General features: G+C 46.4%; 1 protein-coding gene across 1 annotated transcript in view; it reads left to right on the forward strand.

Moving 5' to 3' along the window:
* The first annotated feature begins 13524 nt into the window (after nucleotides 1-13524).
* TRIM55 (tripartite motif containing 55) overlaps nucleotides 13525-20177 on the forward strand; it is a 34899-nt gene continuing 28246 nt past the window's right edge. Inside the window, exons 1-2 of the mRNA XM_058033156.1 lie at nucleotides 13525-13692; nucleotides 14096-14268. Of these exons, the coding sequence (XP_057889139.1) occupies nucleotides 13525-13692; nucleotides 14096-14268 (341 nt within the window). The remainder of the gene's footprint in view (nucleotides 13693-14095; nucleotides 14269-20177) is intronic.

Genomic DNA, 20177 nt, shown 5'->3' on the forward strand with positions numbered 1-20177 from the left:
ATCCCAGCTGGTGGGAGGAGCAGGAATCTGCTGCCTCCATAGCTGTGTAGCAGACCAGCCTTCACTCCACCCATGGTCCTGCCTCCGGAAAGGAGCCCAGGTCAGACAGACAGAGCCTAGAGGGCTGGGACTGACACAGAGCTGATCTGCCCCGAGGGATAAGGGCATCTCTGAAGGCAGCCGGCAGCCAGCACCAGCACCCCATCTTCCAGGCAGCCCTCACGCCACTGTCACATCAGTACCTCTCCTGTTACAACACACCTGACTCACGTCCACACGTTGGTTCCTGCCCTGTACTCTTGGTCTCTACCCCATAAATTTTTCCTGCAGCTCAGCTGCCAGAGGTGATGCTCTTTGAACTGTCTGAACAGGCTTTGCCTCTGAATTCCTACAGAGCATCACATTGGTGCTTCACACACCTTCACAGAGGTGGCTGTGTGGTCTTGGTCACTTGATATGCTCCACAAAGGCCACGAGGTCACAGAACTTGTTTTCCAGCTTTTACTCATCAATCACATGCAAAATAGATTTTGCTTTTCCAAGAAGAGACGGCGATTTATGACATTTTGGATTCAGCTTCAGGACCTCTGGTTGACTCTTGCTGCCTGCTTTTCTGAGCCCTTTGCTTACCTTGTGGCAGTCAAATGTGTTGATCCACTACTGATAATAACTTGATGTCAGTGAGCTGCCAGCTTCTTTCCCATGGTAGCCTTTGTTTGATGTTTGAGTTCTGGCATGACAGTTGTCCATTCAGGCTTTTATGAACAGGTTTGTACCAGAGAGAGCCAGGATACTGGAAAAAAAGCTCTGCATATTCAGCCTTAGTTTTATTAGGCCAATGAAAACCAAACCAAAACAGTTAACCAGTGTTGTACGTTAGGGAGCTTGGGAAAGAACATGAATGGCATTTTTTCCCATTCCTTAGAAGCATGATGGGATTCATGCAACCTGCTGCCACAGAAAATGCTGGGAGCTGTTGGAGTCAGATGTTAATTACCACAACCCTATTTGAACATGCACTGCTACTGTACCTTCCTGGCAGCAGTGATTTTGCCTGACTACTGTGATAAGTGATGGCTTTTGGCTTAACTTGCTTGTGAGTGCTCCTTCAAGTAATGGATTGTCTTCTGGGATACTGAAGGTATTAATTATGTTCTGGATAACAATAAGGAAGTTGAGGATGAAGTTTTAAAGGAGGATGAGCCAGTCTGGCAGCTCTTTAGTCCAAAGTAAAGAGGTCCCACTTCTGCTCCCCTGTTCTCCACTGCTCTGAAGTATAGAGCTTGCTTTGATCTAGCTATAGTTGTGTGTGGGCACTCCAGGCACCTGAGTCACCATGACAATCCAACAAAGTGGGTAATTTTCCAATGGTCAGTGAAATGAATCAGCTCAGATGGTGCTAATGAGGGGACCAGACCTTGTGTGAGAAGCCCAGACTGCTCTATCCTGCTGGCCAGGGCAGCTCAGCCTCTTGCAGAAGTTTGCCAAACTGCAGCCTGGAGGAGGAGGGTTGTGCTGAGCTAATGAAGAAAAAAGCATGGAGTGGGAGCAAGGAGTGAAGTGGGGAGTGTATTCAGTAGGTGAGAGGTAGAGCCACTGTCTATGTCCACAGACAGCTCACTTCAGACCTGTTATTCAGTCCCATCTCTCTTCATTTTTGTCCTTTCTCACTTTACTTTGGGAGGTGCAAGTAAGGTGGGTAGTGAAGATGAGGTCAAATTCTTCCAGACTGCCTCAGGCTAGTGCAGACTAGTGCTAGGGTGATAAACTGGAAGGAGCATATCCTTCATAAGAAAAGACTTGCAAATAGTTTCTCTCTTGCAAATGTGTTTTATTTTCCCCTGAATTAACCAGGAAAACCACAAAGTGAATGAATGGGGGTGAGTGTGTACAAATGGGTGGTGGGTGTATAACAACAGGAAGGGTGTAATTGCAAACAAGAGTTTGCAGGGGTGGAGGTGTTGCCTTTTTCTACTCGGGCATCTTGGACTCACACCTATTCCTGCAGTTGGCAGCCAGAGAGATGATCCACTGCACGCCCAGGCCAGGCAGGATAGAGGGCTTCCATGAGCTCAGAGATCCCAGGGATGCTACCCCTCCTGCAGTGATGGGATGGAGAATGATGTTAGAGAAGGGCAGTCTCATGGATTTCCATGTCGTTCCAACAGAATTTCTCTGAGCAAACAAGGCTGCTCCATTTTGCCTAATGCAGCATGTCCTGCATTCCAAAACAGCTGCAATTGGTGTCTGGCAATTCTGAAAGCAGGACCCAGTGAGATGGGCCCTGCTTGAGCCATAGAGAGGGCTGCAGCCGAAACGAATGGTTTGAGACAAAGCCTTGGTCATAACAAACACTCCAAATGCCTAAAGAAAGCTGGAAATCAGAGCTGGGAAATCAGGCTGGTGGACCAATAAGGGAGTGAATACATGTAAGAGCTAGAAATGAGAAGGGGCAATACATTTCTAAAATGCTTCCGTACTTCTCCTTGCCTGACTCTTGTCCAGGGGAGAGCATGGGGGCTGCAGCTGAAGGACGGGACATTGCTGTGGATGTTTGCACACAATGCTGTGATATCTGCTTCACAATGCTCTGGATATCATGGAGAACAAGCTGGCAACTCAGAGTGCTGGTAAGGTGCCCCAAGGTCTACGTGGAGTTTTACCACATCCTTTGGCAAGGAACAAGTCATTAGTCTCCAATTACACTGAAATCATACTTAATGCAAGACAGGTTAAGACAAAAAGAAAATAAAAACATATACTCAGTTGCCAAGAGAGATAAACTTATAAAAGAGGTAGGTGGGGAAATGAGAGAAAACCAGGCTCCATTTACTGGCTTTGAAGATTAAATCAGCGTGGCTATTCCCTCATATCCAGGCATTTTGCTGCAGGCCCTCCTGACACAGTAAGGAGCAGACAACCTACTTTCCTCCACACCTCACACCTCAGGCTGTGTTGACCAAGAAACTTTTCCTTGTGGGGGAACAAAGCACTTCTCACATTCTAAAAATTTTTGTGCTAAAACCCCAAATTCTTCTAGTCCTGAGAATTTCACTAATTTGGTATAGAATTCTTCCTACTTCTTCCCTATTCAAGAGACAGGATGGTCTTTCTTCTTGGCAAAAACAAGAATGATTTCATTCCTTTAGCATTACCTGGCCAGCTAACAATACCTTGGCTCCAATGCTAAGCCTGAGTGCTGTCATGGGAAAAGCACTGGTTTGATATCTCAATGCCACTATTTTCTTTCTCTCTCTTTTTTTTTTTTCTTCTGGAATAATGTAAACATGTCTTCTCTGCCCTGCCTGCTGTCATTATTCTGGTGGGCAAAACCAGAATACAGCAAAGTGTATGAGCCTAGTGAGCCTTGGTTTGGAGGGGATGTGTTGCTTCAAGCTAGTGCTGGGAACAGAAGCAAGGGGAGCAGTCCTTGCCTGCTCAAGCAGAGGCTGCTCCCTGGTTGATGGGACTCGTCTTTTCAGGGACAGGGTCAGACAGTTCACCCCTTCATGGGAGAGGATAAAGGAGATGAAGGTTGATGTGGCAAGGATGAGAAGCAGGATGCTGTGGTGCTGCAAAGTAGCAGAGGAGGTGGAGGCATTGTGCTAGGCATGAGAAATCACCTTTAAAGGACCTGTTCAATGCAGACAAGAGCCTAGGACTTACAGCTGTGCATGCACACAGTCTCCTTCCTATCCCCTTGTGTCTTTTTCCCTTTGCATCTTCCACTTCCCTCAAACATTCTCTTGCCAGTCTTACAAAGTGGCCTCACACAGAGACCTTGCAGAGATACCCATTAGCCAGCTGGCAGCACAGTTTGCTCCCTAAACTGGAAAGAAAAGGTTCAGCATTTTTCTGCCCTCCTGCATGGCTCCTACAGCATTTGGGGTGGAGGGAGGAGTGGGGAAAACACCAGGCTTGGGTCAGAGGCTCTTTCTGCCTCCCACATGCTGGACATGCTTCCCTAAGAAAGCTGTAAAGTGAGGGAAGGGCTAAAATTGAGAACACCAAGATGAAGAAAAGTGGAGTTTCCTGCTCTCCCCATTGGCTCCTTGAGAAGCTCTGTTTTTCAATTTCCATCTCCATGTACCTTGTGAGGTCAGGTATAAAAAACATTTCACATGGAAACATGTAAACAAGTCACCAGAGAAAGGATGAGAGAGTTGGCACCTTTTTCCTGCCTGACTGGATGACACCTGGCTTGTTAAAGAGAAATACTTCCCTGAAAGGGAACAATGCATGGCTTCAGTTCTGGGAATAAGCATCTTGTCTGGACACATTCAGGAGCCCAAGGGACTAGTTGTGAGACCTGACATACCAGGAGTACCCCACTGAATGCAACCTGAGATGTTACATGCAGAGAAGGCTTCTGAGGAAGCATCGCCTCTTCTCAGGAATATCACCTGAACATCTGATGATGGGTGAGAGGTCTTGCCAATTAAGATAAACAAGGATAAGAGCCTATATAGTTTTTTAAGTATTCCATTAATATAATCTATTTTGGATGGATATTAATAGTTTTGTCATGGGTGAATTATTTTATTTCCATTCTTAATTAATCTCTTCTGGATTAAGTGGGATTTCAGTGTTACTGATTGCCTGCTGACATTGCTAGCTGAAGGGGACAGTGAACTGTTACTCTGTGACCCCCTAGCACATGTCAGGCTCCTTGCCATGTTCTCTGGAATGCTAAAGGTTAGCAACAGCCATGCCTGCCCCATTTTGGCTGCAGAAATGAGGTCCCTGGTGAATATCTCTGATGAAGGTCAGGGATGGCAGAGGCATCCTCGGCTGGCAAAGGCAGCTGTGGACGCTGGGGTGGAATGGGACAAAGGCTCTGGGTATAACTCCTGATGTTCCTCAATGTGTCTGTCAGGGGTACAACAAGAAGTTCAGTGATGAGTAGAAATCTTCCTCCCCTGTCCAGATCCCCTCTCCTTTGAGCTGTAATTAGAGCTAGTGACTTAAGGCTTCCTCTGAAAACAGTGCAGCCCTCTACCCGGGAGCTGAGCTATCAAAAGATGAGAGATGCAGTCCAGAGAGAAACTCCCAGCAGGATCTCACAGCAGCCCCAGTCCCAGCAGCATGATGGCAAGTAGCAGCTGTATCACTGTGGGATATGGGGAACCAAGGCCCAGAAGGCGCCTTGAATACAAATTTTGTGCACAAAACAGTGCTGCTGCAAAGCTGTCAGCTTGTTGTGAAGTGCTTCATAGCACTGATTAGGGATGGAAATAGCACCAAGGCCATACTACGTGGGTAACTGGAAGAGATGTGATTTGTAGTCTACTCTTACATAAATCTATTATCACCACTCTCATGTTTGCATTACAGGTTTTGGAATTATCAGAAGCATCAGAACAAGGCCAGGTACTGCTCCAGCTTGTCACCTCTTACCTGAGGATTATCTGAAGTAAGATTTTCTGCACATCTACAACAGGATAGAGATGAAGGGAGCTGACCCCACAGCATTATAAAAAAAACAACACAAGTGATATGAGGAAGCAAAACTTGCAATAAGCAGATCCATCAGAGGCTCTGTCTTTACACTACCTCTCCTTGTTTGCAGGCTCCATTAGCAGTGCAGCTCTAAATGCTGTGACAGTGGAAATGCACAGCAGCTCTGGCACTCATCCTGTGCTCTGCTTTGCCACCACATCCCAGCCCTCCCTGTGTCCTGCATATGCCTGTTCTCTCCCCCACTTGTCTTTTCCTGATCCAAAGGGTGCAGTGACAGGGAATGTGGGGTGGGCCCTGTTTTCCCAGCTTTGTGACCACAGTGGTGGGACAAAGGAGCACGTTCAGCTCCCAGCAGCACACCTTCCCTTACATTCAGTGCTGGGGCAGCCTCCCCCAGTGCTGATGGCTGAGGTCACAGGGGGGTCACCCTCCAGGCTGATGACAAGCTCTGTTGGCTGCATCAGGGGGGGAATTTCGGAAGGAGAGGAAGACAGCCAGCCCCAGCTCTTTGTCTTCCACCCAGATCATCGTATCAGACAATTATGGTGCTGTCTGTTGCCATGAACTATTAGTTCATATTGCCCAATCCTGACTGCAGAGGGTAGAACTGTGCAGTGAGAGATGTGCATCCTCAGTCAGCAGGCAAAACACAAATCTTACTGCAAAGCTGCCACCTCTGTCAAGGCCTTTTAGAAGACACACAAAATCTGAGTTATGCTATGGTGAAAGGATTTGCTATGCACCCTTTCTTCCCTTGCATTCCCTAAACTCTGCCAGAATCAGAAGGGCTGACTCCCAGGGAACAGCCTGGAGTGGGGAGAGGGTGATGCAATGCCACGTGTGTGCACATGGGCCGGCGTGCTTGAGATGCTTTCTGAAGTGATAATTCAAAAGGACATTAATGCAATAAACTGCTGCTTGGTACAATGAACACAATGTCACAGTGGATGGCATTTCTGATCATAGCTAAAAGTGCCTGGCTTGAAGGCTTTTCCTGTTGTTTTCCTTGCAAATGCCTGCATCTCTCTCTCAACTGCTGTGCTCCCCTATGCTCACAAAAATCTCATGTAAAGGAGTGGGTGAAAGAACTTGACTGGAAAATGGCCAAAATGAAAACTTTCTCTTCTTATCTGACTTTCAAAAGGGAAAAAAAGGCATTGGTTCTCAGGAATGAAGAGTCATGCTGGTTTTGCTATATGCCTTGAAAACATTTGCAGGGAATATAGCAAAAGGAAATAAAAGGAAAACAAAAGAATTTTAGAAAGCCCCAAATACCCTAAGAATATTTGTTACCTCTAACACCAGCCACCTGATAAACAGACACTTTCCTGGTTCTGGTAGCAACTTGCTGTGTGAAAACTTTTCTGCCCCCCCACACAATATTTTTCTTTAGCTGTAATATGGAAATATTTGACCCTTTATCTTCAAGCACTGCATATTTATTCTGTCCTGAAAGAATGACCCTCAAGATGGGGTTGGATGAGAACATAACCTAGACCATCCTGGGGAACTGGGACAGAGTCTCAGCAGGTCTCTGATGTGGTATAAAGTTTGTTCTGAGTACAAACTTAAAATCAGTCTCTCCTTTGAACTATGGACCTGAGCATTGTCCTGGAAAAAAAATGTCTGCAGTCCTCTTCTCTGCCAGCTGAGCAATGGAGAGCATACTGAAATAGCATCAAGAGTGGCTTATGTCAAGCAGGCCAAGGCTAGGGAGAAACCTGACACTGGGACAGGGCTGTATCCCTGTGAAGTGATGAGCTGGTGCCAGCTGGGAAGCCTGAGCTGGATCTGTGCCGTGAAACACAAATCCCTCTCTACTGAACATCACTCTCCTTTCCTACTAACAGAGCTGGGGCTGCAGCAGTGGGCTTTGGAGTGCTATGGCCTGTGAAGTCCAGAGCAGAACACAAATCTGTCATCCAGTCAAAATTCCTGTTGTTAAAGCTCTGCAATTCCCTTTTCCTTAAATTCTGGTATGCTTAGGAGGCCCCCTAGCACTGCCCCTGCTGTGCCACCTCCTGCATTCCAGAATCAAACATCCCTGTTATTCCACAAAATGCAGGTACCTGGGGAGGATTCACCATTCCCACTTCTCTGCTAGTAGGGGAGACATCGAGCCATGATTTACAAACAGGCTCCCGAGGGATGCTGCAATGACAAAGTAGCAGGGAAAGGGTCAGGGGTGCATTTGAAAAGCAGAGGGTTGTGTTAAAACAGTAAAGTACTTGCTTCCTTGCTCTTCAAAAGGAAATGGGATTTTCCCACTTTTCTAACTGGTATGCTCTCCCCTTTTTCTAACTGCTTTTGTTTTACTTATACCCTTTCTTTCTTCACGTCTCATTTTCACTGCAGGGTAGGTTTGGGGGTGTGGAAAAGCAAGCCTGTTCCTGTTATCTGTGAAACTTGTCCCTAGTCCTGGAAAGGACCTATTTTTAGGTAGGCAGTAGTGCAGTGCTATCATTTCCCACATGCAATACTTCCCCCAGTCCTTTAGACATACTTTTATCCCTTGGCTGTGAAATATGGATCTCTTTCTTGCAGTGATGTGTGGAGGGGAAAAGAGTTTGGGAACCTCCAGGTTTGTAAAGTTGCATGTGGTTTGGGGAGGTGCTGAACTGTTCATCTCATGTTTGTTATCCTACATCTGGTCTTTCCAGGCTCACTGATTTTGAGAATTTAAACAATGCTGATAACTGCAAGGAACATGGTAAATGCCTCATGTTAATCACCTCACAGGGTCACCCTGCCTGTCTGAAGGGTATGGCCTGAGCACCATTTCTCATCCTGATATTGAGGATTCTGAGGAAACCAGGACTTTCTTTCAGGAGGGCTTTGTTTCCCTGTGTCCCCTAAAGCTGGGTGGCAAGTTCATTCTGGCTTGCTGGCACTGCTGGAGGGCAGAAGGAAGCCAAAGGATCTTCCTTCTCCCAGGCAGACAGGTGGGGCAGTGACCTCATGTCTTGGTGTCACAACAATGGCAGCATGCAGAAAAGAGTCCTTGATGCAGTTTGTCCACAGATTCTCACTGTTTCAGGGTCTTTTAATCCAAATCTCTGAGGTTTATCTGCTATAATTGATGTTGGTACCACTGATTCATTTGGAACAGAAGTTATTATCTAATTCATACACCCTTTTATCCCATGTTTCTCCTGGTTTGCTACAACCTATAGAAGATTCTTGAGCATGGATATACCCAGAGAGGGCTGCTTTTGAGCACAGTTCAGCTCAGGGCAGTGTCCATCCTCTATTAAAAAGAAAAGAGCAGACATCCTCCCTCTGTCTGGTCTTTGTAGCTGGTTCCTGAAGCCTCATGCCCCATACATTTGATGTGTTCCCAGTGACTCACCCTTGGAAATGCTTTGAGCTTTCCTCTTCTGCTGTGATTTCATATGTGCAAAAGAAACTTTCTAAAGATGTCATTATCTCCTGTGCTGGTCTTTGTTTTCCAGGAGATCTGCAAACAGCCCTCAGACTGTTTTTAGAAGGTCTCCAAATACTGACCGCATATGGCCTGTCATCACATATGAGGTACACAAAGACAGATATATATAAATATATATATATATGTATATATATGTGTGTGTGTGTGTTGAATGGAAAAAATGTCAGTCTCAAAGGCAAGTGTTTTTGAAAGCACTTGTCTCTGTTGCAGGGGCTTTCTTTGGCTGCATAAATTGAGTCACACACAAGGGTAGTCTTGGTATTTATCATGGCGTGTATATCGATCACAATAAAATCATGAAATGCAAAATAGAATTTGCAGTTTGCACTTGTACAGGTAGGAGGGCTTCATCTTATAGCTGCCTTGTCGGCTCATGAAGTTGTTGCCAATGTAAGTGAAATCTGAGCCTCTGCAGCATGCTCGCTTGTAGGTGGGAATGCCGGTGCTTGGGACTGTTCAGGCAGGGTAAATGGGCACAGACAAAAGGTGAGGTTGATGGAGAACCTCCCCTAGCCTCCCCGAGGCATGCTTGGCTAAAAATGCAAATCTTTTCAGCCAGAACAACAAGCAGATGTAGCAGTATGGCAAGAGGGGAAGGATGCATCATAATTTTGCCTTAAGATTCACATTTAGGTAGGCAGAATTGGAGACGGCCACCTGATTTTTGTTAGGATGTTGTAATGCTCAGGCACCCACCAGCTCTGTCCTCTTCCAGCAGCTGGGCTGTTGTGGGAAGCCTGCAGGTGAGTCCCACCAGCCTCAGCAGTGTGGGGAGCTGCTGGAGGCAGCTGCTGGGGTGGGGGTGGGTGTTGATCCATGCCCAGAGAATGATGGGCAGCTCCCAGCTGTTTTAGGCAGCTGCCAGTGTAGAGGTGTGCCAGCTCCTGGGCTGGGTGGCAGGGTGCTCGCTCATGCCCCAGGACAGGCAGAAGGTGGGGTGGCAGCAGGCCAAGGAACTGTCACCACAGGGACCAGGATGCTTCTCACCACCCACCATGTCCAGGACAGGATGCCTGGACAAGGAGTCTGCTCCTTGCAGAGAGCACCTTGTCTCTGCAGGCTCCTTGGAGAAACAACTCATGTGGGAGCATGTTTTTGACAGCATCCTCTGGCCAAAATATGATTTTTCTCTTTGTTTTCCAGTCATGCGAGAGAGCCACAGGGCTGATTTTCTGAGTGACACACAAGAGCTTCACAACTCTGGTGCAAGATAAGAGGTTGCAGAGGGGAATTCTGTGAATGCAAAACCCAGAGATGTCATTATGGCATTGAAACCTGAACCTGGACATCACTCAACCTCTCTTTCCTCCTCCAAATCCCTCTCCTAAGCCCACTGCTTTGCAGCCAGCTTTCCAGGTTCCAACCATTAGTCCACAGACCACAAGATGTTATTTGGCTGCAAAATAGAGGAATTAGAAGGAATGTCTGTAAAAGCAAGCCTATATTTAGGAATTAGTGTTCTGGTCATGTCAACAAAGTCAGGTAACACTCCCAGAAAAGCAATATTGAAAAAAAAAATTATTTCTTCTTGGTGATGGCTGGCAGACATCCACATTTTCTGTCCAGGAGGAGTGTTAAAGCAATTCCTCTTGCCCTTTGTTTGTCCCTTGAGAGATGGCTTGACTTGATGGCTCTTCAGAGGTGGACAACAGTGTGTACTGGTGGCCTTCCCCTGCAGAAGTGGGAGGAGAGGAAGAGGAGGGGGCCAAGGATGCCAGGGGGAGCCAGGAGAGTGCCAGGCTCTTCCTCAGTGCGAGTTCTTTGAAGCTTATCCTAAGTGGTCCCTGCTGAAGACCAGCTGCAGGATCTTCCTGTTTCTCCTCAGTGTCTTGGACTTGGCTCTTCTCTTCCTCCTTCTTGCAGAGTGGTCATACAATATGTGGCTTTCCTGGCACTTCTCCTCCTGCCTTTGCTAGTGTGGTCAAACCTCTGCATTTCTTTACCTGTAATTTATTGCTGTGGTTCACAATACCTTGTTGGAAAAGCCTGTACTAATTTTTCACATGTCTGTACTACATGTTCCTGCCAGAAAAATATTTCAGCTCGGGCCTGGTTGCAAAAGATGGGTTTATCTTTGTTTTATTGACTGCTCCTTTTGGTTGTGCTGTTTGTTACCTGTTCCATGTCAGCATGCTTCAGCACACAGAAAGGGGAAAACCAGCAGCACTCTGTCCCTCACCTTGTTGTCACCAGATGTCCTCTGCAGATGCATCAGACGTCCTGCTCAGCCACACAACAGAAGGCTTCTGGGGGTTACCATGGGTAGGTATAAAATCACCAGAATCACATCCCAGAGGCATGTTACACCCTGAGAGGTGCCTCAGTTCATTCTCCAGAGGGCCAGCATGGCTTTTTTTGCATGCCATGAACACCCCCTTCCCTACATCAGCATATGCAGGTGTTTTTGTGTGCTGACATTTCTAGCCTTTAGCTTTTCCCTCCAGAATTTCTCTGTTTCTGCCTGTGCAGTAAGGTGGAAGTTCCTGCCCTGCCAGATGAGGATGGCTTTCCTCATCTAATTCAGAGCCCCTTATTGAAGCAGGTTTTGCTGTGCAAGGGGCAGCTGACTCAGAGGAGGAGGGCAAGAATGAGGCATTCAGATTCCTCCAGATGCAAAAGTCACCTCTGACCCAGCTATGAGGGCGGGGAAAGAAGAGAAATATATTCTTGCTGCTGCCAGGGAGGGCTCCCTGCCAGCCCTGCCAAAAGCCCCAGCTGTCCACAGCTCAGCTGCCAGAGCAGCTTCTCCCACTGGACTCCAGGCTCTTGTCCACACCAGGCAGTCGAAGCAAGGGTGTGATTTCAGGTGGGTTTAACTAAGCTGTGACTAATTTCCCATGAATGCAAGACTTCGAAAAATCGATTTGTTTCTCTGGGACTGCTGACAAATGTGTGTAAGTTTACACAGGGGAATTTTCAGCTTGGTGAGCTGCAAATGAATACAGGTGTTCACTCAAACACTTAAGAAGCATGTGAGGCACTGAAAATAAAATAGTCAATAATACATTTAATTGAATGTTATTTATTACAATTGCATGCAGAGGATAATATTCATTTTTGTGCATAAATGAATGAAAACCTTCACTTTTATATTTTCCTGAAGTGCACAGTTTCCAGACTGGTGTTGCATGTAGACTGAGGGCCCTGCTTTAGAATTGGGGGTCTGTCCCTGGGTGCATGGGGCACTCACTCAGCTGCTCGACTGCATTTTTCAGATGCTAGCCCTGTACAGTCATAAGGCAGAATAAACATTAAAGATTTCTACAAGAGACTGAACTGAGAAAGTATTGTAGTTATTGGCTGAAAGAGAAGAAAATATTCTGATTACATGTACAGTAAGGTGGCAAAGTGATTTTATACAGTAATGTGGGGACTTTGGCTTAAATTTGAAGATGAGATATTTATTGCTTGTACAGTTGTGTGATAAATTATTGGCAACTAGAAGCACAGATGGCTTTCCCTTAAGATCAGGCATCACATGTCACAAATTATCTGGGAAATTGTCATTTTAAAAATAACTCTGGAACAAGTGCCAAGCTGAAAGGGATATCAGTGTCTAATAAACAGATATAAACACAGCAGTGCCCAAAACGAAAATCTATTTGAATCAAACTATCAGAGAGAGAGCATATACAATTAGTACCTATCCTCTAGCAGCACAAATGAAAGCCTTTCATACTGTATTTTTTCTGTTTTTTTCTCATCAGAAAATTCAAATGTTTTCATGCATATTTAACCTGCCCATGGAATTAATGTGCACAAATGGCACAAAATCATGTTGGATTTTTATGTTATAGCTCCTAAGACCAAAATCTTACCAGGACAAACTCAAGCACAGTTATAGGCGGGCAATTTTGTTTGTCTGGTGTTGGATTATACCCTTTTCTGACCCAGAGATGGGGCAACTGAGAGGCTTTGTAAAAACTTTTATTCTACTTTCAGTCTCATGAGAAGGGTGAGACAATACAGATGTTACAATTCACGAGTCTGAATTGTCTGACAGTCTGGTTTTCAAGGTGGCAAGATGTTTATACCCTGAAGTGTTCAAGCTCCAGAGCAGCCATCACTCCTATTGTCCTCTCCAGTAACCACATGTACTTCACACCTTGGAAAGGTAGGATCCTGGAGCCCCCCAGAACACATGGCAAAATGACATCCTGCCTCAGTGGCTGCCCACTGACAACAGAATGTCCATTAGGCTGCAGGATGTGGCTGCACAGGCTGGGGCAAGCCCTTCAGTCTCCATTGACCTGCAAAGATAAGGGAAGGGAGCAGATGGCCTTTGCTTATCACTCCCACAACTCCTCAAGGGGTGAAGGCTGCCATGTGTGAGTGAGGAGAGCCAGGGCCTCTCCCCCCTCCCCGGCAGCTGTCACCTGTCCCAGCCCGTCCTGCTCTCACGCGCATATATGGGCACGGCGGGACGGCAGCTCGTGACGCAGCGCTGCTAAAAACAGCCCCGGCTCTGCTCGGCCCCTGGCTCAAACAATGTCCTCCGGCCCGAGCAGCACAGAGAGCCTCTGATCACAGACAGCCTTGGACTTATCTCAGGGGAAATTAACCCCAAAACCTCTCCACAAGGCCGTGGCCCTGAGCGCATGCCCCGGGAAAAGCTAGGGATGAGCACCTCCCTGAGCTACAAGTCGTTCTCCAAAGAGCAGCAAACTATGGACAACCTGGAGAAACAGCTGATCTGCCCCATCTGTTTGGAGATGTTCACCAAGCCAGTGGTCATCCTGCCCTGCCAGCACAACCTCTGTCGGAAATGTGCCAGTGACATCTTCCAGGTAAGTTTCTTCCCACAGACAGCCCTGCTTCCCAAGCAGGACTGGCTGGAATGAATGGGAAAGAAGATTTTTTAACATGTTTTGGTGGATCAATATTAACAGTTGGTGAGACAAGGTGGGGGGAGTGATTTCAGGCCAAAGTTGATGTATCTGGGTGCCAGGGCTGAGCTCCCAGCAGGTGAAAGTGCCACCTGTTGGCTGTGGTGACACGGCCGAGCGTGAGCTGAGGGACTGGCCCCTCGCCCAGCAGCCACCAGGTGCTTTCCCAGGGGTGACATGTCGGAATTACCCTCTCATTGGGCACAGTGACAAATGGTTTCCTACCATTTGGTGCTTTTGGAAAAGGCTTTCATGGTTTTTCACGGCCGTACCTTCCTCTCCTTGTGCTGCTTGGCGAGAACAGGCCTCCAACCCCTACCTGCCGACCAGGGGAGGAACGACTGTGGCGTCGGGGGGCCGCTTCCGCTGCCCCTCCTGCAGGCACGAGGTGGTCCTGGACCGACACGGCGTCTACGGGCTGCAGAGGAACCTGCTGGTGGAGAACATCATCGACATCTACAAGCAGGAGTCCACAAGGTAACAGGGGAATGAGTGTCCTTCAGAGGACACACATGACGCTGATTTAGTCGCTTTGTCTCTTGGAAAAGCAGAAAGGGATTGTGCTGCCATGCTTCACTGTCTGCTGCACCATGAAGTCAGCTCTCACTGAGTCCAAATAGATGCTGAGCTTCCCTGCTTCCACTTACAGCAAAGGATTGGGCCATATTTATTCACATGAGCAACACTTACCCATGCAATCAAGGCCCTTGAGGTCAGCACAGATACTAACACGATTAAGGGAAAAGTATCTTGGTTAACATCATTTATTGCAAAAACAGTTCAGACAATTATTTGTGTGTTCTCATGCTAAAGAAGGGAAAGGATTTCAAATCTTATTAGAAAATCTTGAGGTACAGATAGTGCAAACAGAAAAAACCTGAATTTCACACAGAAGGTACCCTGCATCATAATGCCAAATGAAAATTCTGTTAAAAATATCTCTGTTCCTGTCAGTTTGGGATGTGAACTTATAAAATCAAGTCTTATTTATGAGTCCATAAAAGAGAAAGAAGAGTGGTAAACAATATGTTTCAGAGCTGTGTGGCTGTGCACAAGAATCAAGACCTTAGAGCAGAGAAATAGGTCAATTCTAAAAAGTAATGGTAATGGTCAATTCTAAAAAGTAATGGCAATGATAATTTCTCCTGAATGGTAATTTCTTGCATTTGATGTATGATGGATCCAGAAACAGAAAAAATGTGTTCTCATCTTTATTTCCTTGGGATGGGTAGGATTCATGGTACCACTGTGGAGAACTTAGCTGGGGGGAAGGTGAAGAAGATAATTCTCTCCCTTGACTTTGCTGTTATGAGACCCCACTTGGGATACTGCATCCAGCTCTGGAGTCCTTAGTGCAGGAAAGACATGAACCTGCTGGAGTTAGTCCAGAGGAGGGGTACAAAGGTGCTGAGAGGGCTGGGGCATCTCTCCTCTGAAAGAGTTGGAGTTGTTCAGCCTGGAGAAGAGAAGGCTCTGGGGAGGCCTTAGAGCACCTTTCAGTACCTAAAGGGGGCCGACAGGGGAGCTGGAGAGGGACTTATGACAAGGGCATGAAGTGATAGGACAAGGTTGTGAACTGAAAGACAGTGGGTTTAGATTAGATATAGAAAGAAATTCTTCACTATGAGGGTGGTGAGGCACTGGCACAGGTTTCCCAGAGAGGTTGTGGATGCTCCATTCCTGGCAGCATTTAAGGCCAGGAGGGATGGGACTTCACACAGCCTGGGCTTGTGAAAGATGTCCCTGCTCAAGCCAGAGGCATTGGAACTACATGATCTCTCAGGTCCTTTCCTACCCCAACCGTTCTATAATTCTGTGATTCTATGATGGAGTTAACCTGGCCCCAGACCGCCAAGCAAGGAGCTCTCACCCAGGGAAGCTGTTTTTGTCACCGGCATGGATCCTTAGAGTTGGTTCTGTATGGCAAGGTGTTTTATTCACCTGGAAGGTGAAATCCTGGCCATGCTCCATGACAGTCTTCTGATCCCACCATAACAAGGAGCTGGATTTCCCAAGGACAGAGGGATGGCATCACTGGTGCAGGAGGGCACAACCAACAGAACCCAGTCCCTGGGATGGCTGAGGATGCTTCTTCCAGCAGAGAAGGAGAGTCACCAGCAGAGAGAACGCTTTAGAGCCTGACATGGCTTTGGCTACTCTCAACTGCTTGAATCTCTCTGAGGCAGCTGGGCATAGGTTGGAGCTCCAAAGCACTGGAGAGCACGAAGTTGGCTTAAAATTGTCCTTTCTGCTGCCCTTTGCGCTCCGTGCCAAGTAAAGGTCAGCTGCCCCCGTGTGTGTCACTGATACTCAAACATTATTTTAGTCAGGAAAATCTCAGAGGAAATGAATCAACAAAGCTGCAAGGGTGGACTTTGCTTTTCATCAAATAAGCTGGGCATGTGTGGCCTCATGTCTTCCTTGGTTTTGCTTTTTTTTTTCAGCCCACAGTTGCATTTAATAAACAAAAAACAAAACAAAAAAACAAACACCAAAACAAAACAAACAAAAAAAAAGGGCAGGTCCCCTTTCCTGTGTAGTTCATGGGGAATTGGAACAAATACAGTTAAGTAGAAATGTGAGAATAGATTTAGTAGATTTTTTTTTTAATTCCACAAAAGTAAAATGCATGATGAATAAAACAGGAGAATAGGAAAAAAACCACAAAAACATAGATTTGCTTATATATTTGTCCAAAAGATTTGTTTATTTAATCTGTTAAGGTGCTTATTTTACCTTCATGTATGTCCTTAGAATGAAAGTCATTGTCAGGGCTACATGTAGCAGCAATGCATAGCAGCATTATCTAAACCATTCAGCCCTTTGTGGGCCTCAGCTGCTTATCTCCCTCTGCCTAACATTCCTTGGGCTCCTCGGAGAGTGTGAGCAGATCTTTCATGGCTTCTCCCAGTGGTGTCCCACTGAAAGCAAAAAGTCAAGAGAAATCAAGTCTTCCCCACTTCTTCCTTTTATACCAGTCTCTTCCATCGTGACAACTGGGGACTGGCAGAGATACATAGGAAGAAGGGTGAGATGTGATCTTTGCCTCCTTGCTCTTCCCAAGACAGCCCTTCAAACTGGCACATGTGATTTCCAGACAGGAACCTCTTCCCATTCAGGAACCTCTTCCCAAGTTCTCCTGTGGGTATAATTCACTCTAACTGCATGTGCCAGAATGAGGCCAGCTCCCATCTGCATTTCACATAAATTTAAAGGGAGAAAGATTTCACTAGCTTATTTCAAAATGTTTGGCTGCTTGATTTTATTTTATTTATTATTTTGTAATTGGAATTTCTATTTGAATTAAGGAATTGGGTTTTTTTTAAAATAAAAACTGGGGCAGGAGCTGGACTGAGGTTGGGAGAGTCTGCCTAAGCCCTCATATGCAGCCCCTCCTATTACTAAGTATCACATCATATGGTCTTTTATCCCATTGCTCATCAAATTCCAGCTGATGGCAGCATAGCCTGTTGCCCAATTTAGAATGCGTTAGCAACACAACGGAAGAATTCTTTAGCAGGAGGTGGCTTGCAAAAAGCTTTAAAAGACAGCAAAGGACTGAAAACAGTGGAAACTGAGTTGGCTAAATATTAAACCAGTCTTTGAAAATCTGTAGGCTGCTGATCACCTAAACTATCTGAGGAACATCAGGAACCCTGCTGTCACCAGGAAACGGTAGCAACAGGAGGCTGTGAGTTTTTGTGAAATATGGCAGGTTCTAATGATCTCAGCTGGCTATTCCAGATCAAAAGATGCTTTGGGCTTTGTTACCTGCTGAATCCTGATCAGGCAGGGTCGAGCACTCTTTCTGCCTTGCACTTACCAGGGAGAGCCTGAGGAACAGGCTGTCCCTGCAGCCCCCAGCACAGGTGGAGCAGAGTGTGCAGCAGGGACCAGGCTGCGCTGACAGCAGCCTGTATGGGCTCTGTGATGGTGCTGATGTCCTGCAGGGCCCCATAGCCAGCAGCACCAGAAGTGTCTGTCCCTGACACCTCCGGGGTCTTAGCCCAAACTCTCAAGGCAGGATGTGTCTCTCCAGGCCAGGATGCAGGGGCATCTGGGGATCTCAGACAGGCTGGGCCAGGGAAATTTGCTCCCTGAGCAAGGTCATCAAGAGAGGAGGAGCCCCACAAGCTATGCAGTGAAGGAGATGAGGAGTAGGATCATCTGAATCTTCTCCAGCTCCCCACAAGACAAAGCCCCAAGATCACCTGCACCAATAGTTTTCTTGGGCTGGGCATCCATGATAGTAGTGTTACAGAGATCCAGGAATCCTTATGTCCACATGAACTTCTACAGTCTTCTCATTTTTCAAGCCCCATTTCTACCCTGGGTATTGGTGGGCTTTTCATTGCTTTTCAGAGAGTCCATCATTGTGGTTGATTTTCAAGGATCACCTTTCTCCAAGGTCAAAATGGTCTATCCCCATATACAGGAACTCAAGCAATGGTGCCAAAACACCACTGTTGATTAAGAGAGAGCTCTTGATTTCAAGAAAAAAAAATTTAAAAAGAAGCAAAAAGAAGATGGACAGGTGATTCAGCAAGATTTTGAGACACTCCCCAAGCACATGCAGATGAAGTTAGAAAAGCCAAGGTCTACCTGGAACTGATTATGATGAGGGACATGGAGGCTAATGAGAGCTTCAACAGCTGCATCAGCAGCAGAAGGAAGATCAGGGAAAGTGTGAGTTCACTACTAGACAGAGCAGGGCCTCATGTAACACAGGATGTAGAAAAGGCCAATGTACTCGCCTTCAGACTTCACTATTCTGTTGAGTTTTATGGAATCATAGTGCCCTGAGATCAGTGGGAAATTCTCAAGTGAAGAACACTCACCTTTGGTGGAGGGGGATCAGGTTAGAGAATATTAAAAAACAATAAAAAATTGGACATCCTGATGGGAGGCATCTATAAGTGATGAAGGAGCTTATTGCAAGGTCGCTCTCAATAATCTTTGAAAGGCAGTGGTAATTGGTACAGTTTCCTGTAGACTGGAAAACAAATGTTCCTCCAATCTTCAAGGAATGCAAGAAGGAGAATCAAGGGAACTACAGGCTAGTCATGCACAGTGATCCCTAGAAAGTATTTAATGCAAACCCTCCTGGAAACCATTTCCAAATATATAAATGACATGAAAGTGATTAGAAATAGTCAGCATGCATTCATGAAGAGGAAATCAGCATGACCAATGCTGAAAGCCTTTTACAGTGAGATGACTAACTCAGTGCATGAGAAGAGAGCAGTAGATACTGTTTATCCAGACTTTAGACACTGTCTCCTGTGACAGAGTGGACAGTGGGAAGTGGAAAGTGAACTGGACCAAAAACTGGCTGTACTACCAGACTCAAAGGGTCGTGGTGAGCAGCATGAAGTCAGGTGGAGGCCAGTCATTTGCACTGTATGCCCAAGATTGATCCTGTGGCAAATGCAGTTTCATATCTTTACTAATGACCTGGCTGTGCCTCATAGAGCCATGCAGATCCTCTCCATCCCCTGACCAGGTGCAAACACCAGGTGATGTGATGCCACAGAAAGGGCTACAGCCCTTCCTGTCTTAGGATTCTCAGTAAAAACACTATAATAACTGGATTCAGCACTTCAGTAGAAGCCTTTTTGGATTTGAAAAATCCTACAGAAAACATGCTTTCTAACAGCAGTTTTCCTAAGGTCTTACTATGCCCTTAATTAAAATGTGCTTCTTTATGTGTCCAGCAACTTTGCACTGCCTCACCCAGTCACAGTCACAGAGTGGTCGAGATTGGAAGGAATCTCTGGAGGTCATCTGGTCCAACCAGCTGCTGCTCAAGCAGGACCACCTGGAACCAGTTGCCCAGGACCGTGTCTAGATGGTTCATGGGTATCTTCAAGGATGGAAACTCCCCAACCCTCCTGGGCAACCCGTGCCAGTGCTCAGTTGCTCTCATAGTAAAAAAGTGTTTCATGATCTTCAGAGGGGACCTCCCATGTTTCAGTTTGTGCCCATTGCCTCTGGTCCTGGCATTGAACAGTGCCTGACTCCATCCTCATTACACCCTCCATTCAGGTATTTAGATAACCAAAGGCATTGATAAGTTTAAGGTCATTGTTAAGATTCCCCTTAACCTTCCTTTATCCAGGCTGAAAGTTCCAGCTTTCTCAGCCTTTCCTCACAGGAGAGCTGCTGTAGACCCTTAATCATCTTCAGGGCCCTTTACTGGACTCCTTTCAGTATGGCAGTGTCTTCATGTACTGGGCAGTTCAGAATAGGACCCAGTCAGTTCTTCAGGTGTGGTCCAAACACAATTTCAGTGGGAAAGAATAAGCCTCTGGCAGTCAAACACAAGCTTAGCATCTCAAAAAGAAGACTCCAAGAATGAGACCACAAAGGTATCAGGACATTTCAGC

Source organism: Melospiza georgiana, chromosome 1 (assembly GCF_028018845.1).
Source record: "Melospiza georgiana isolate bMelGeo1 chromosome 1, bMelGeo1.pri, whole genome shotgun sequence".
In the NCBI taxonomy this organism is placed as follows: domain Eukaryota; kingdom Metazoa; phylum Chordata; class Aves; order Passeriformes; family Passerellidae; genus Melospiza; species Melospiza georgiana.